General features: G+C 43.5%; 1 protein-coding gene across 3 annotated transcripts in view; it reads right to left on the minus strand.

Moving 5' to 3' along the window:
- Positions 1 to 436: 436 nt before the first annotated feature.
- grb14 (growth factor receptor-bound protein 14) overlaps positions 437 to 17701 on the minus strand; it is a 36360-nt gene continuing 19095 nt past the window's right edge. For 2 of the 3 annotated variants that reach the window (XM_049015435.1, XM_049015454.1), the window contains 12 exons: positions 14374 to 14530; positions 11234 to 11355; positions 10432 to 10506; positions 9880 to 10017; positions 7362 to 7472; positions 6379 to 6474; positions 5799 to 5861; positions 4408 to 4524; positions 3983 to 4052; positions 3750 to 3837; positions 3333 to 3426; positions 437 to 2759 (listed from right to left, as the gene is read on the minus strand). In XM_049015435.1, the coding sequence (XP_048871392.1) occupies positions 2613 to 2759; positions 3333 to 3426; positions 3750 to 3837; positions 3983 to 4052; positions 4408 to 4524; positions 5799 to 5861; positions 6379 to 6474; positions 7362 to 7472; positions 9880 to 10017; positions 10432 to 10506; positions 11234 to 11355; positions 14374 to 14530 (1278 nt within the window). In that variant the 3' untranslated portion in view covers positions 437 to 2612. Of the gene's footprint in view, positions 2760 to 3332; positions 3427 to 3749; positions 3838 to 3982; positions 4053 to 4407; positions 4525 to 5798; positions 5862 to 6378; positions 6475 to 7361; positions 7473 to 9879; positions 10018 to 10431; positions 10507 to 11233; positions 11356 to 14373; positions 14531 to 15133; positions 15383 to 17701 lie in introns of those variants that run through there. The other variant, XM_049015446.1, reaches the window with a different exon arrangement.

Raw genomic sequence — 17701 nt, forward strand, 5'->3', positions numbered from 1 at the left:
AAAATTATCAAAGGGGTTGGTTTGGACTTACCTGCTCTACCGGTGAGTTACCATGCAGTTTTCACTGTCTATTGCAGTTTGATATTTGTGCAATAAATCCCGTTTATATTTTTATGGCTGCCTGCACTTCTGCTCCATTACACATCCTGACAAGCAGTCACAGATAAAGTGACGTCATTTCATTGTAATGAAAAAGGTATTGCTGGTGATACGTTAGGTTTAAAATTATGTGGAACCTTTAACCATTTGTCATATCGATATCAAGAGAAATTATGGTACGATATTTATCGTTATCGTTTTATCGCCCATCCCTAGAATACTGTATACTTCGTATCAAGTAATGTTTACCCAGCCTCGCCACGTATAAATGCACAATGTTAAATCACCCATTGTGCTAGGCCTAAATAGAGAAAAGTATATCACGTTACAATACAAAGAAAGGTAAAATATTTTAATTGCATTATTTTAATTGGAAATGGCTCTGTAAACATCAAGCAGGTAGTTTAACATTTCTACAAAATATCACTCGGTTTCAACCCAACAATGCCAAGCAATATTTTCTTTGTTTCTTTGCCACTTCATAATGTGACACAAGAGAGAGCCGATCTCTCCTGAAACATCAAGTTCAAAGTTACTGGCTTTGTAGAAACTGCAGACCACACAATAACAAACAAAGCAAGTGTAGAAAATGAAGTCGGGGAAACATTACGGCGGGCGTTAAATTATATACAGTCATTTTACTTACATTCAAAGCTACGTGTTTAGGTCCATATAAAATGTAAGTAAAGCCTACATAACCAGACACACAAAGGAAGAAAAAAAAAAAAAAAAAAAACGTATGTACGTTTGTAATCGCCTAAACGTGTTCCAACAGTCCTTAAACAGCCAATATTTATCTTTAGGATCAGAAATAATATGTTACAGTGTGCCAACTACAGTGCAAATAATTCAGTCTAGATCACTTAATGGGATATGAAATAAAATTCTCTTCGTGGGTGTAGAACGGCTTTAAAAATGCGTGTTTACCGTACAGCTAGCTGTAGATACTTAAAAATTGCAAGACAGAATGCATACAGTGCAAAAACACTTAGACTTGTACAAAACATTGCAGTCTGAGACATTCATTTGTTCTCAACACACTTGCTCTTAGGTTATGAAATAAAATGACGTATCCTTGTGCCTATGTAGGAAAAGTGCATTGCGTCAAAATCTCGTCGTTCTTTCACTTGTGTTAGAAGTGCAACAATTTATGAGTGTTGTAAATTATTTTTAGAAAGGTTGGTACCCCGTTTAACGTGGCTGGTTCGCACTATTTCACTTGATTGAACTGTAGCTACTAGCAATACGTTTTTGACATTGATACTTAAACTAGTCAAAGGTGTTTTGTGGCCCTGGTTTAACCTTTTACAATATTAGCTTTAATACGATTTTATTTGCATAACTTCTTGCCATTTTTAACCATTAAATTAAATCCCGAAACTGTCAAGGAAACGGATGATGGCATCCTTTCAGAAATAATCAATACATTCCACTTAAAGGTACAGTACAGGCTAATGTGACGTGTTCATGTTTACAATGAGCATATCCGGCCATTAAAGCAGGCTGCTCGCCGTTTCTGCGGCCTTCGTAAATGTCCCAATGCTTCTTCTTCCTTCAGCCAGTCACATTCGTGTAAGAAAAAAAAAAAACAACACCTGGATACCTCATGTTGTTCAATAACGTGTCGGGCAGGGCTTAGCTTGCTCAGGAGATCGTGGAGCTGATCTGTGAGCGAACAAGTGAAATTCAACAGTCGCAAGCTTAGTGAAGATTAGAGGACAGAGGACCACTGCAGTCCCTGTGTGCTTGGGACTCCCCTGTCCAACCTGATTTGTGAATGCCCCTTCCATGTGAACCGTAAGCGGACAGGTTCACTGCAACAGTACCAACTCGCATATGATCCATATGGCTATAGTCAAATATTCACCCTACTAAAACAGATTACAAAAAGAAAAACAAAATAAAATAAAATACTATCAAATGCAACAAGACTCGGTTTAGATTTCGTGAAAACAAGCTAGTGGCAAACAATGAGCTTCCACTGAAATGCTCTCAGTCCCGAAATGGGTTTTAGCCCCACATGCTGAAACATTATATAAACACATTCAGCGCTACACTATATACAGTACGTTGTCTGGCATTTAAGTAGCTATTTTTTTGTCTTCTGTGCTCGTGGCATCTGTTCTCTCCCTTGAAGTTTCGAAACACCCGTAACAGGCCAAATCTCAATTATCAACCAACTGACATTGGCATTAAAACCATCACTGCATGCAGTCTTCCCCCCCGACTGTCTCCCAAAATGGATCTTGCATTCCCTCTCCTACTGGAGAAAAAAAAAACGTTCCGATCAAAGCAACGGGGAAAGGACTTGTCGTGTGTCACAATGGGTAGGCGTGGGGGATGCAACCTGTCAGATTCTGGCTGTATTCGCTTCAAGGGCTTCTCCTGTCGAAGGCACGGTGCGCATATCGGGGGGGTTGGGGGGGGGGTGGGGGGGGGTTTCCCCAGGGAGCCGCTGTGGTTAAGGTGCATCGAGCCCTGAGCTGGCGGCTCTCTCTCGAGCGCCCACCGGCTCAGAGGGCGACCCGGGAGCAGTGGTGCTTCAGCCTGCAGGGCAGAACGCCCTTGTTCAGCTGGTAGAACTCAACCAGCTGGATGAGATCGGTGAATCGCGTCTGGCCATCGTCCAAGCTGAAGAACAGCTCCCCCTCATCCTCCACCTGCCAGAGCAGCAACAGATGGATGGGTAGGGGGCGGCAGTACAGCGCCGGTTAAGATCATGCACATCGATTAGTTTAAGCATAAAAGTCAACTAGGAGGTCAGAAGAGAGCCTAGCTACAGGACACACATCGCAAAGGCAAGGCAGACTTACAGGTAGGATCTGAAAAACTACGGGACACATGTCGCAAATGCAAGGCAAATTGACATGTAGGATCCGAAAGGCTACAGGACACATGTCGCAAATGCAAGGCAAATTGACATGTAGGATCCGAAAGGCTACAGGACATGTCGCAAATGCAAGGCAAATTGACATGTAGGATCCGAAAGGCTACAGGACATGTCGCAAATGCAAGGCAAATTGACATGTAGGATCGGAAAGGCTACAGGACATGTCGCAAATGCAAGGCAAATTGACATGTAGGATCCGAAAGGCTACAGGACATGTCGCAAATGCAAGGCAAATTGACATGTAGGATCCGAAAGGCTACAGGACATGTCACAAATGCAAGGCAAATTGACATGTAGGATCTGAAAGGCTACAGAACATGTCGCAAAGGCACGGCAGACTTACAGGTAGGATCTGAAAATGTTTGATTCTTTGCATGTTGCACAGTGACAGGACAAACGTCTTGGGGTTGCTTTGGCTGTCCCTTAAAAGGAAAACCCTGAAGGAGAAACAGTTAAAAGTCTATTGAAATATGAGGTATATGAGGCCCACAGTGAGGACTTTCAGAAGAATTCTATTTCTTGGCCAAGTGAAAGTGGAGAAGGTAATGATTTATTATTCCGCACATACCTGGATTTGGTATGTGCAAACGCACACTGCATGCCGTTATTTTATAACAAGCTCTGCTACTGGGCTCTGCATTCAACATAGCATAACAAGTGCAAAGAGGGGACGCAATAAAGTCTTTGGCAAACTCGGCATGTCTACACATGGCCGACGCGAGGCAGTGGCAAGTATTTTTAATCAAAATATTCTGCATACCCATCAACAAGGCCTTGCTGGGTGATCAGTCGATGAGCCTCGTCTCTGGACAGTCTGCTGTGGAACCAAGGTTGAGCTCTGTGGAGGGCTACGGGAAACAATGGTGAGTCAGTGAAAGCAGATACTTCAGAACCTTCACTGGACCTCATGCAGGTGGCTCATTCCCAGCGGTTCTCCCAGCAAGGACACGAAGATGTGACCCCCACCATGAGTAAGCACTTTGTTCCACTGACCTAAGCTGGCTACGGGACTCTGAGAGGTGGAAGGGCTTCCGTGGCAACTCAGACGATGGCAGCTCTTCCTCTGAGATGGAGAAAGAGGGATGAGTTGGGGTGTTACTCACAGTGCCAAGGCTGGATGAGGGTCTTCTGTTGAAGCTATGGGCATAAATCATGGCGGGATAAGGGGGGTCTGTAACCCTCCTAATAATCAAAACCGGCCAATACAACCCCTTGGAACCTCTTAAATGGGTGAAGACCTCAACCCCTCTCCAATGCATAACAGAAAGTTATGCCCTCAGTTAACGCTCTCCCTCCATCCTACTTTGGGGTTGAATATCAGTTCATTCTCTTGGGGGGGGGGGGGGGGTCTGTAAAATATCACGAGGCAAGGGGAGTGAGGTAAGTGTGAGGGGAAAATGGCGGAATGAAATACATACCCTCCAGGACAGCCCCTCCTCCACGGCCACCGACAGCACCTCTGAGGGATTCTCTATCACCCGGCTCTTGTGTCCTGAGAAGTCCATGGCCACCAGGGAGTTTTCAGAGATACTCCTCTGGAACGATCAGACACAAAGCATTGCATCGACCTAAGGCTTCTCGTTACCGGCCTCTCATTATGGTTATATGCTGCCACCTAGTGGCTGATGGAAGTGAAAACAATTTCACCATTACTGGCAGAGCCATTGTGTCAGGAGCTGTTGGCATCACTGTAAAATTTAGCATTAAATTCACAACTACCAACAAAAATATGAAACTAAAAAAAAACTGACCTGATAATGATCTATTAACGAGGTTATTTCTTTTACAGAGTCTTCCTTCTCACATTCTGTTTTTAATGTCCAAGATCATTACTATTGTTCCTTGTGACACTGTACCTAATAAGCATTTGGAAAGTGAATTCATACTATAAAAAGTGTTTGTAAATCCCTTATTATTTTTTCTGCTACCAGCAGTTTTCCTCCCACATAACTGTTCACCTCTAAACAGAGTAGAACATGCAGGAGTTCATCAGCTATCTGACAAGAGTTTGTTGTACGATAAGCAGAAAAATGACACGTTATTTCACATAATAACTTTACTACCTTATGATCTTTTCTACCATGTAACAAAGGAGGGGGTTAACACTGAACATAAGCATGTTTAAACCCCCAACCGCAACAGATCCTGGCCCCAAACTAACATATACTGGCATGCTAACTCCCAGAAACATTTCCACTCTTCTGCTCTCTGAATCTCGCCTGTGCCGAACATTGTTCCGTGGTCTTCAAAGAACAACCCAGAGGTGCTGAGCTGTTAAGTCTACGAGCAGCTGAAAACCAGGCTATTTTTAGAGAGCTGTGGCTTCGTCTGCCATGGAGAAAATAGGTCCTTACAACTCAGCTTGTTCACTCCTAAGTATCCATGCATTGACCCAATCTTCCATAATTGTGGGGAATCCGGAGAGTAGTTAGCACAGGACATGAGGAAGGGGACACCCTGGATGGGATACCAACCTATCACAGGGCACCCCAAGTAGCTAAGAACATACAGACTTGACAGGATGTCCTTTCTGTTTGAACAACTGCTTTTCATGCCAAAAGGGAATAAGGGATTCTTGTAGCAGACTAAACAATGTAATACTTACCATAAACAATACCAATCAACGTACTGTTAAGATGAAGCAAAAAGCAATGTGGAAGTGTCACTAATTACAGGAGACGGTCTATGAGCTCAAACTAAGCATCAATAAAAACTGAATGAAAGGCATCTTTAATAAACTGTCATGTAGTATTTGTTTGCTTGTAGTCTAGACCACAGATGGGATAAAACAACCTTGGAGGATATTTACCATGGGTGAAGATTTCTGTTTTTGATGTGGATGGAGGAAGTTCTGGTACAGTTGCATCCCATACTGCGGAGCAAAAACAGCTAGCCAATCATTTCAGGTTATGCAGACATGAAAAAAAAAAATAGAACAACAAAACTTCGCAACTGTAATTAGCCAATAAACAAACAGGGACGTGCATGTTTATACGTTTGATGCAGATGCATATGGCAAGGATGGGGGGGAAGCCAGCCTGGGGGGGGTTGAAGGCTCAGAAACTCAAAGCAATGTGGCAAACTGGGAGGCCACTGGTGTCACACGCGAGTGGAGGATGACATGGGGAACACATGTTGGTTTTTAAAGAAATAAATGACATCATTGGGGTGGAACTTAATTTTTGCTACTAGCCAAATAAGCTCGTTCGGTAAAAATGTAGTCAGACATGCAATTAACTAGACAGTGGGTTTCTGCTCAGCTTTTATTTTCGCCTCTTGTCTGAGGCAAGCAGGTGAGCTTAATTTCAAGCCCCCGACATCATCCTTAAGGCAGCGTAGCCACCTGGGCCAGCGTCTGGCATCCACGTTGTGACCCGAACGCGAGTTACCTTGAAAAGTCGCAAGGCCGTCACCCAGCAGGTCCTGCTATGCTCCTCGTCGGCACAGAGCAGCTTCAAGTCACGGGGGGAGCTTGACTTGTTTGGCTGAAAAGCCAGAGCGCGGGGTCAGGACGTGCATTTTCGGGTACGCCCGTACAGCACGTATCCGATGGTTAGAAGTTCAACACGTGACTAATGTTTTTTTAAACATGGTTTTTCTTTCCGCTGTCCCATCAATTTCCTTTCCAGCAGCCCAACTGGTATGAACTTTACTGCAGAACGTGCACCAGACTGACAATCTTCGGAGTTTTATAGCGTACACTAAAGATCGCACTTAAGATAGCGCTGCAGGTTAATCAAGGTTAATTCCAATATTATACAGCTGCATCTGTATACCAGTAACTTGTGCTGTTCTGACAGGTAACAAGAGTAGTATTTCTGAAATGTTTATCAATTTTTTTGGACACACACACACACACATTCTCCCCATGGATTTATGGTAAATTGGCATCTCTAAAATGCCCATTAGCTAGATCTGGGGGTGTGTGACTCAGCAGTTTAGGGTGCTGTGTCTGATCAGAAGGTCACTGGTTCAAATCTCAGACACGGCAGAGTGATTTCACAATTAGGCCCTTGAGTAAAGCCCTTACAACTGATGGCTCCAGGGGCTTCCTGACCCTCCTTTCACACGAAAAATGTATGTTGCGTTGGATAGAAGCATCTGCTAAACAAATAAAATGTAGTGGCAAGCAAATCTAAGACTAGTTTCATGCCTTGTGCGCTCTGAGATGTGTTCCACGACCCCATAGCGGATAGCTATTATTTTTCCGTGCGATGCTTCTTCTTCAAAAACCCATCATCCTCACATCCCAGTCCAGCTGGCAATAATCAGAAAGGGAAGGCCCCAGAAATGAATCTTTTCACCACGAAGGCATTTTGGTGACTGTAGTTTAACGTTTGTCCGACGGCACAAACGAATTGAAGCCAAGAACCTTAATGCAAAATCCGTAGTCTGTGGGAGCGCCGTGCATCTTCCGGGCTGAGAGTAACGTGTAGACGTCGCTGTCGCCGAACTCTGCGACGAACTGTAGATGTCGCGGCTCCTGAAAAAGGAAAAACCAAAATGAAACGTAAAGCTGTCTTTGAACCACTCCCACGTTTCCGTGCGAACTCAAACTCATCGGCTGGCAATATCATGCCCTGTCTCACCACCCTAAGCCAGAAACATGCCCCCACCCCCAAACAGAGGTGGGTAATTCAGGTTCAGACAGTAAAATTCCAAACCAGTGTTTCCCAACCCGGTCCTCTGGAACCCACACCGGTCCATGCCAGGCAGTCCTCATTTTTGCAGCAAAAGCGTGGACTGTTTGCAGATCCCCTAGAACCAGATAATGAAACACTGGTCTGTACTAAGATTTCGTTTCAACCAGTTGAGTATAAAGAGTCACGGAGTACTTAACTGGTTGGCTGAAACAAAATCTTGGTCCGGACTTTTACTCTCTGGACCTGAACTACCCATCTCCACCCCCGAACAAGAAGAGGACTCAAGCCTTGGGACAGAACCTTCAGTGATTCAGACTTTAAGCAGGCACAGGGGGTGCAGGACCAAGGGGAGTAAGCAGGAATGATAAGCATGGAGGCGGCAGGATGAAAGCAGGGAGAAGGAGGGCAGGCTGACATGGTGTCTGGGAGTCTGGGGGACATTGGCGTTCGAGGATTAAGGATAATAGGGGAGGATTTGTTTTGCCACTAAGCTCCAAGTCGGACACTCTGTGAGGGTCTTTAATCTGCATTCACGGTAGGTGTGGTTAAACTTGGAATTACAAATTTAGACCTTTATTCTACAACTTCTACCAAGCAGAGCAGCAGGGATGTATACGAAGCATAGAAATCATTTAAGTCTAGAATATAATCAGACCAAAATACAAGTGACATTACAGCACTGGAAATGTCAGGAGAATGAATCCAAAAAACAGCAATTCCAACCTGTCTCAATGAAAGATGTCCTCGGAACATGAAAGGACATAACCATGACTAATAAAAATATTTACATATGGTGACTTCCAGCAAGAATTTTGCTGTAATCTTCAGTTTTATTTCCATACAATCTCTTTGCCAGAGTCCAAATATGCATAATGCATGTACATTCCTGTAGATTTGGGGGGGGGGGGGAATAAGTTGCCAAAAATTTCAAATAAGATCAAAATTCAAGGGTCAAGATACAAGGTGTACTTGCAGCAGAGCCAAATACGAAAGAAACCGAGCAAGTTTAGGCACACAGCTCATACTCCACCACGCGTATCCAGACACACATCTGCTTCCCAAGCAGGTGGGACAGATGCCAGCTATTGTTACAGGGCTGCCAGACACAGGCCAGGAGTTTCCATCTCTTGGCCTCGCAGAGTAACTGGCAGGGGAGCGGAGCCATTCGCTAGACGACAGAAGCGCAATAAGCACATGACAAAAGGTCAACAGCTCAATTAAAATTAAAAATTAAAAAAGAAAAGAAAAAAATCATAGGCAAGGGCAGAAAAAGCTGACTCAAGTCTAACGATCACGATATATTGAGTTACGTATATTGGCAAGCGAGCACGCGGCCTTGTCGCACCTCGCAAGGCTCGCAGACAAACAACGGCTCCTCTGTTCGTTCGAGAAAAATAGAGGCATAACAGGTCGGCAGAGTTGCAGGTGTACACTTCGCCTAGCTACCTCGGCACCAGGGCACCGTCCTTGGCACGACAGCTGACCTGCGCGGAAAACCGGCCCGACCGGCTCCACACAGCATTGGGCGAAACCTGCCGCACGCATGTCGATCATCTCCTGAGCTCGCCCTAGAGGTCACCAGCCAAGCCAGGGCCTTTGAAATTATTAGAAAATTATATATATATGTGTAAATAAAGTAAATCTTGGTGTTATTTGAGACACACTATATTCTTAGTACCTAGATAATAATGCTATTTCAGTTTTGGTTGTAAGTAGTTATAAATTAACACACTACTAAAATTTGCTTTTGGGTCATATTGTAGCTTGGAAATCAAACTTGGAAAGTGTGGAATGTCACACAGAAAGACTTAAATAGCAGACCTCTTTACCAACCGGCCACCCATCCATCCATACATACATCCATCCATCCGTCTGTCCGTCCGTCCGTCCGTCCACCAGGTCACGGTTGCAGAAGAGTCTGGAACCTACACTGATCTTACAGCCAATTTCAAAATTGTACATTGCAGTGGTCCCAGGTAATTATAAATCACTTCAGCTGCTCTAAATAAACCTCTTACACAAAAAAGGACAAGAGTTCTCCAGCTCAGCAGGAACAACAAATTGCCTTCAGCTGCTAACGTAGAGGAGCAGAGACCAATTCAGAATCCCCATCCATTTCCCTGGAACTGGAGCTACTCATGACCAAGCTCTTTATGTTTTTTGGCCACAAAAAGAAACAATAATAGAGATAATGCACATTTAGGTGCCCATCTGAGGTAACTTGCTCCGAAAGTCGCACTCACTGACCTTCGACGTCCCTTTGTTGGAGAAGTAGAGCCCGGACCTCCTGAGGATGAAGTAGAACTTCTTCCAGGTTCTCTTTCCCTGTTCTCTAGCGTGAAGGTACCCATGGATTTCGGGACATGATCTGGAGTTGAGAAACGTCTGTTGACGGGAAGGCAGCCCGAGTTACGCTCGATGCAGCTACGCTTTAGAGAGGCTGGAACAGCAGGGTGCACAGGGAAGACCATAGAAAATACATGACAAAAGCCACGGAACTTAGTTTGAGTCAAACAGAATTCATGCATCAATCCTACATCCTCCTGCAATCTAAGGAGGAAAAGGGTTTTAAACTGATTAAATTAAGCACTGGGCTGGTAAAAAAAAAAAAAAGCACAGCACCAGAGACACGACATCTGAAAGCCCTGACTGGCGTCTTTATGGACTTTGAGGAAAAAAATGAATTGTTGGGCCTGCTGGGAAATATGCAGAAATGGCATATACACTGTAGAATATACACAGTAGCTTATATGGGGCCATAACTACCCACTGGAAGCATTTTATGGTTAAAAATGGTACCTCAATTAGTGGTGAATGATTCATTATCCCATTGGTTTCACTTGAAATGGACACCATGTGTTCAGGGAAAAAGTCCTGTTAACACAAAAAGGGTCAACTTTTCATTACTCAGTTCAGATCCTAAACCAAGTTCACTTTTAAGGTTCAGGCTGGCACTGCTTATCGTCCTGTGTAATATACCCGTTAGTAAAGAGTAGGCGTACGATGGACGTGTGACGTGACAGTCATAAAATGAGGAATCCAAGTTAATTAGCACATAGGAAACCAGAAAACCAAAGATTACACAATATATTGTAGTCCACGTAAGCCATAGATGTTTTTCTTGCCTGAAAAGTGTATGGGGCAACTCCTGAATACACACACATACAGATTAGGCATCTGAATCTGAATCTTGTGGGGACTCGCCATTCATTTCTATAGGCGAAACTCTAATACCAATATGACGACCTTAACCCCTACCCAGCCCTAACCTTAACCATAAATAATCAAACTAAATACAAGACTTTCGTTTTCTAATTGCATTCAAAGAAAAGGATCCCTACTATGTGAAAATGTTTTCACATAGAGAAGAACAAGTGTATTATTATTATTATTATTGTATTATATACACGCACACACACACACACACACACACACACACACACACACACACACACACACACACACACACACACACACTATGTAAAACTGATTATTATGCAAAATCTTATCTGGGAGGCACCCCACCAAATCAAACTCAGAATACTGCTCGGACAAGCAGATAAGGGAATAACACTCAAAACCGCAAGTTTGCTCAACTCACCAGGGGTTTCTTGAAGAATTCGTATTTGGCGTAATTCTTCCTGAAACACAGCTTGCTGTCGGTATCCATGCCCCAGCTAGACTGAACTTCGATAACAGATTCATGGTCTTCAATGGTTCTTTCTGCGTGGGGAGGCCAGAAGACAGCAGGATCACCATGAAGGCGACGAAAAGGAGCGAAGGAGTGAGGGAGAGCAGCCCTGTCAGGCCAAGCTTGCCACAAAGTTCAAAGGCAGGAAACTGCTTGACAATCCCAATTAAGAACAAAGCCCAGTATTTCTTTTTTTAAAAAAAAAAGCTATTTACAAAGCGACAGCATTATACATCAAAGTAACGATCAGACTATAAGTCAAACAATCACACAATGCAAACCCAAGCAAATGAGAGTGTTGCACAGACTTGGAGAAACCTACTTTCTGTGCGGCTGTGCTTTAAAACATCTCACCGCCACTGCCCCAAAGCGTTGCATAGCCCAACTTAACAATTAACGCTCATTTTAAAAAATGGTTTGTTAACCTTCAATACAGGTTCTGTCGTTCCTGTGACGGAAAGCCACGCATTGTCTCACGTTATTAGGAAGCGTTATCTGTTTCTCAGAACGCAAGATGAATATTTTATGACTCTCTGGAAGCAGCTGCTTAAATGCAGCCAGCTGGAAAGCACACGCGTATTTGAAGCTAATTAATACCCATAGCATAACAAGAGTTAAGCCTGGCTGCTCATCGCGATTCATTCCTCAAGGCCCATTAAATAATCTGAAGCGAAAAGTGCATTATTCCCCCAACTCTCTTTGTTTAATTCCCCAAACAGGTTATGTTCACTGTGTCATGCTTTCAAGGCTTGGAGCACAAGGCCTGTATTTTTCCTCCCTATGACTGATTGAAATTACACAATTGTTCTCTATTAAATGACTGTTCCTTTTCATTGTGACCTCAGAACATACATTTACCCAAAAACACAACAGTGAAGCAATCGCAGCCCTCTGAACTCCACCTTTCCTGACTAACACAAATGACCGCAGGCAATTTGACTTTGTACTTGATTTATAAAATGATCTATCCATCACTCTCACCCCCACTAGTAAAGTACAGGGTCTAATAATGATAGATTAAGCAATAGTACATCTTATTCTGCAACGAGACAGACACAGAAGATGGCAAAGCTTGGGACCAGGTCATGAGATATTAAAGTATTATCAAATTATCATAAAACTAATGTGTTTATTTTAAGAAGATTAAGTTAAACAATGAATAGAGCTAGATATACATAGAATATAAGATGATTTAAGTGTGCATTAGCACTGTGGGGGCTGGGGTAACAGGCCACAATGATTGCCCTCAAACTTTTTCAGGCTTGAAGTCCCTCTGTTGTTCAGTTGAGGATTTATGAGACTTTGCAAGGCAGATCTTAACACAATTCTCAGCCTTTCAAAACCGACGAAAATTGACACTAGCTAGGATATAACCTTTTTTCCTTGGTTAAGACACATTCAAACCGTAGCTACCCACCTTAGGAAACATTACTTACACAGAACCAATGCTTCTCCAGAAAGAAAAATGTTATTTTATTTTAATAAAGGGTTCATGTTGTATGAAATATATGAAAGCAAACTAACCACATGCTGTATTACAGGCAAAATAACAGCTTTTCTTCATGATCATCTTCAAGCTTTTGTAAATGTAAAGAATCAATGGCAACAAATTTTATATGCACTTTTTTGAGTTTCCGTGTAAGGCGATGCTATTTGTATCTGCAAAAATGCATTTTTTAAATAATATGAAGAAAAAAGCCAAAACCGCTCCATTATTTTCCAGAACTTCTACTTTTTGTAAAACAATATGCACCATAAAAAAAGATGTTCATTATTTTCCTGAAATTCCCGAAACCTAAAGTCTGAGGTAGGAATAATCACTGCATTTGAATCAGACCCCAAAAACATTTTTCAAAATGCCTCTTTTTGTACCGTCTTGAAACATTTAAGAAGCGTTTACTCCTCGACATTCCAGGCAGGATTTCCAGCAGTCTTTGGCAAAGTAATCAAGGAAAAATTACCAGCACTGATTTTCAATATCAACCTCACCTCCGAAAAAAAAAAACAAAGAGAAGATTCCAGAAAAAAAAAAGAAACTGTTCACTGGAATCCTAAAGGCAGTTCAATGAGACGGAGAGTTTGTCATACACTGCATGCAAATCCTTGGCTATTAAAACATGTTTGTCCCAGAACTATCATAAGCAGAAACATATGCTCATTTTGTCATTAAACACATCAAATTAAAATAGGCCAGAGCTAAAAATGGCATTTTCAATAATGATTCATCTAAATATCCACCACTGCATACTCAGAATCTTCGACCTATATACTAAATCTCACATTTAACTATTATAAGCAATGTATTATTGACAAGGAAGCAGTTTTCAGACATGTGAATGACACACCGGACGTGAAATAACACTGTACAGCACTTGGGGTTAAATGAGGCAAGAGCATATTTCAGAAAAAAAAAAAACCTGAAAGATTGAATGAGACGAGGAACAGAACAGATGGGTGAATTATGCAATGGTGAGATGAATGCTGCTGAGGAATATTGCGCTGTGTAAAGACGGCTTCACCAGCAAAGGGAAAAAAATGGATTGAAGGGTCCTTTAACCCTTTACTTGCTCCACCTCCAGCTACATTTGCTAAATTTCATTTATTATGCCACAAATGCAGAGAAAGCAGCTCCCCGGCACGTGGAAAATCCGGAATCGCTACCGAGTCACCATTGCCACGTACAAAGGCCTCACGATCCCATTATAAATTTGCATACTCCATGATACAACGGAAGAAAAGTTAAATACAAACTAGATCTTAAGAGGAGAGTATTCCCTTTGCATGCAAATGACACATGAAGAATTACTGGTTATTTCCAAGGAACGCTAAAGAAAGTAAGCATCATTAACCTGTAAAAGTTAGGTGTCCTGATCATTTTCACAGCCAATCTCCTATTAATATATTTTCGTATTATAATGCATAATGTAATATGACGTCACAGCAAATGCATGGTGAGTTTTGCTGCAGATGGCTGCAGGGGACCTACTTCAGTAAGTCCTCTCTACTTTTGAGAGACCAGTATCACAGCAGTTTTTTTTTTTTTTTTTTACCTATGCCCAGGTGTGACAGCTGCTCAAACAGCGTCCAGCTGTGGTCGTCGATGCAGTGGTTTTTCAGAATGAACAGCTGGCAGATATCTCGCGCCGTGATGTCACTGGGGACCTCTATTGCTCGGCTCGTGTTGTCCTCACTGAACACTTTAATCACCTGCAATGAAAGACACCCTCCGTCAGCGTCCCCGCTGCTGAACGGCACCGGGTGATGGTAGGGGGGGGGCGGGTGGGGGTTGTCCACACTTTGCAATGAGCACAGAAATTCCCACGCGTCAAGTCAGGAAAAGGGGCTGCAGTCGAGCAAACGCCATAAACTGGAGCTCCGGCTAAAACCACATGCTTTCCAGTACATATTCCAAAAATGTAACCCCATCCCCCATGTTCCGTATTCTTTCCGTGCAAACTTGGTGCATTAAGCCTAACAGTTACACGATAGCTCAATGTCACAATTAAAACCTCCGGCTTTCTCTTGCCTTGGCACAGCCTTAGCAGTGAACGCAAAATTCGTGCACCCCCCCCCCTTCTCCACAAGCTGCCACGAGTGAAAACTATCTGATCTTCACAGAGAGAGACATTAAAAATCCTTTCATACTTCTTCGTGTGCCAGCATGTGTTGCAGTTTCGGAACAGCACAAAATTACACTTTTAACATGCTTTCTTATTCTTATATGCATATTTTAACACCCGACGTCAGGAGAACCCTGCAGTAAAACACACCACAGGGAAATAAATGCACGCATCGCTTCATGCCACTTACCCATCTTTCCGGAGACAAGCAGACTTGTGAATTGGGGCTAGCTCGGCAATTCACATAAGGCTGAGCGCACAGCATTATAACCCAGGCGGAACATAAACGCAAGCATGCAGACGGCGGCCACCGGTGTCAGCCGGGAAAAGCGGCTCAGCCTGCGCTCTCTCTGCTGCAGCCGAGCTAAAAATGAGGTAATTAGAAAGAACTGCCTCTCAGTGGAGAGGTTTTTTTACCACCACCACCACCAACCCCCCCGGACTCTACAGATGCATGTCACCGGGGCTCTGCCCAATCACCTGCCACCTCCTCCAGTGTAAAAAAAAAAAAAAAAAAAAAAAAAAAAAACGGGATGGGCTGCTCCGCACACGCCGGTAGGAGAAGGAGAGAGGGATGAGGGGAGAGAAAAAAAAAGGAAAAGAAAAAGTCACACGGCTTCGCTCCACCTCCCTATTCGCACAGCGCCGGCAGAAATCTCTCAGCTGAAAGCCCTGCATGAGTCCCTGAGCAATTACAAGGGGCGATACTTAAAAGCTGCGCTGGATCGGCTCAGCTCTGTCCCAGAGCTGATGGAGGGGTGGGAGGAGACACAGTGAAAGATCAACTGTCTGTCACGGCGCTTTGTGCTTCAATCGCAGTTTAAGGCGGATCGGCAGGGCAGGACAAGCCAGCGCAACCCCCCCCTCCGCTTTTGTAGAGGAAAGGAGGTCACGACGCTGTAATAGGGCTCGGGGTTAGCACCCCTCAGGAGCCAGCAGCGAATGAGAGCCTCTGACCATGACATCATCCCTAAATGAGGTAAACGATCTGCTATTTAATCAGTCGGAGTGGAGATTTACAAGACAAAAAAAAAAAAAAAGTGAATCTCCCTTTGCAAGCGCCTAACAAAAGCCAAGGGCCTGGTTTACGGAAACCCATTTCATGGGCGATTTTCCTGCTTGAACTACTCATACCTGCTGAAAATACAAGTGCTAATAAAGCTGCTGTTATTACTACTATTATTATTGTTATTATTATTATTATTATTGGTGCACTGCTGCTGTCACGTCTAAATCTGAACACCCAGAGAAATAAAACGTTCGCTCTTTTTTGGCAAGGGGGGGGGGGGGTGGGTTGGTGTCCTGAAAGCAAGACTTATCTGTTGCGAACAGCATAATCTGCAGGACTGAGAGAATCAGAGAGTCTAGAACAGAGAATGAGCAGCCCTCCCCCTCCCAAAAGAAAAGGCTGGACGTGGGAATCACATCTAGGCAGGGTTCCAACCGAGCCCCGAGTGGAAGTCGTGTCCCGAGACTTCGCCAGATGGGAACCACCTGAATTGCTGTCTTTCATGGGGCCGGGGGACCCCTGAGAGGCTGTTTAGCTGTACAGGTGACACGGGTGTGAGGCAGAGGCACAGCCTCCTGGTGCATTACAGGCGGGTCAGACTGAGGACGCTTCCTGGTCAAGCCATTCTCAAGATTGCAAGATGCTTTGCTTTGTTTGCCGCGGGTATTCCTAAATTATGTCCCAAGATTATGAAGATTATAGTAAAATTATTATATTAGCTGCCAGGAATAGAATCTTCTCCACCATCATGGCCAGCGTAGGGTGTTAGAAGATGGATGGATGGATGATTATATCATATTGTGTAGTGATTTCGCAACCTGGCAACCATAAGTTACAGAAAAGGAGGTAATTATGCAAATTGATAAGTAACAGAATCTAATCTGTAAAATGTTTCTCCTATATTTGTTTAAGAGATGACCCAAAGTACCATTCATTATATCATTAACAAAGATTTTTTATTTTTTTTTTGCAAATTATATATGAATGGCAGTTTCTAGGCCCTGTTGCCATGGTGCTGTTCTGTTGCCGTCTGTCTCTGCTGTCTGTAGTTGAAAGGGGAGGCGAAAAACCAGAACCTCAGTTTGCAAGCACAACAGCAAATATCTGAAACTTAACTTGATCTTAAGTGACCTTTTTTTCCCTCATCAGTTTTCCTGCATGGAGTATTTCCTAAGAAGACACGCTCCAATAAGCTCTGGCAAATATTTGACGACGTACTTATGAATACATTTAGCAACGGTCGTTAAAAAAAAAAAAAAAGTTATGCCACCCCACCCTTGTTCCACGCACAGCTACTTGGAGAATTACAGCAAATCCCATGGATTGTTAATATAAAGACAATTAGGGCTTCACACACAGACAATCCGTACTAGCAAACAGCTAACAAACCACTAGTGTAGATGTATAGACATTAGATTTATAGGCATGACATAGATCTATAACTGGCCATGTGCACGTAGAATGACAAGCCACCACCAGTACAGATCACTCTCATACATAATACTGCTTTTCAGCTGCATGAAAAAACGCCTACACAAGCCACTTCTGACGACTGCTGCTTGCTGATGCTGCATAACACCAGCTTGCAGTCACGCAAGCACCAATGCAGTCCCTCGCATTATCAGAACAGCCCGGAAACTCCGTTCCATTATGGTCTCAATCTCGATGGCAGGTCAAACATGGCACTGCGACATTGCAGTGCAGTCCAAAGTGCTGGGAGTTACGTGGTTACACAGTTAATACAAAATA

The sequence above is a fragment of the Brienomyrus brachyistius genome, chromosome 1 (assembly GCF_023856365.1).
Source record: "Brienomyrus brachyistius isolate T26 chromosome 1, BBRACH_0.4, whole genome shotgun sequence".
Taxonomy (NCBI): Eukaryota; Metazoa; Chordata; class Actinopteri; order Osteoglossiformes; family Mormyridae; genus Brienomyrus; species Brienomyrus brachyistius.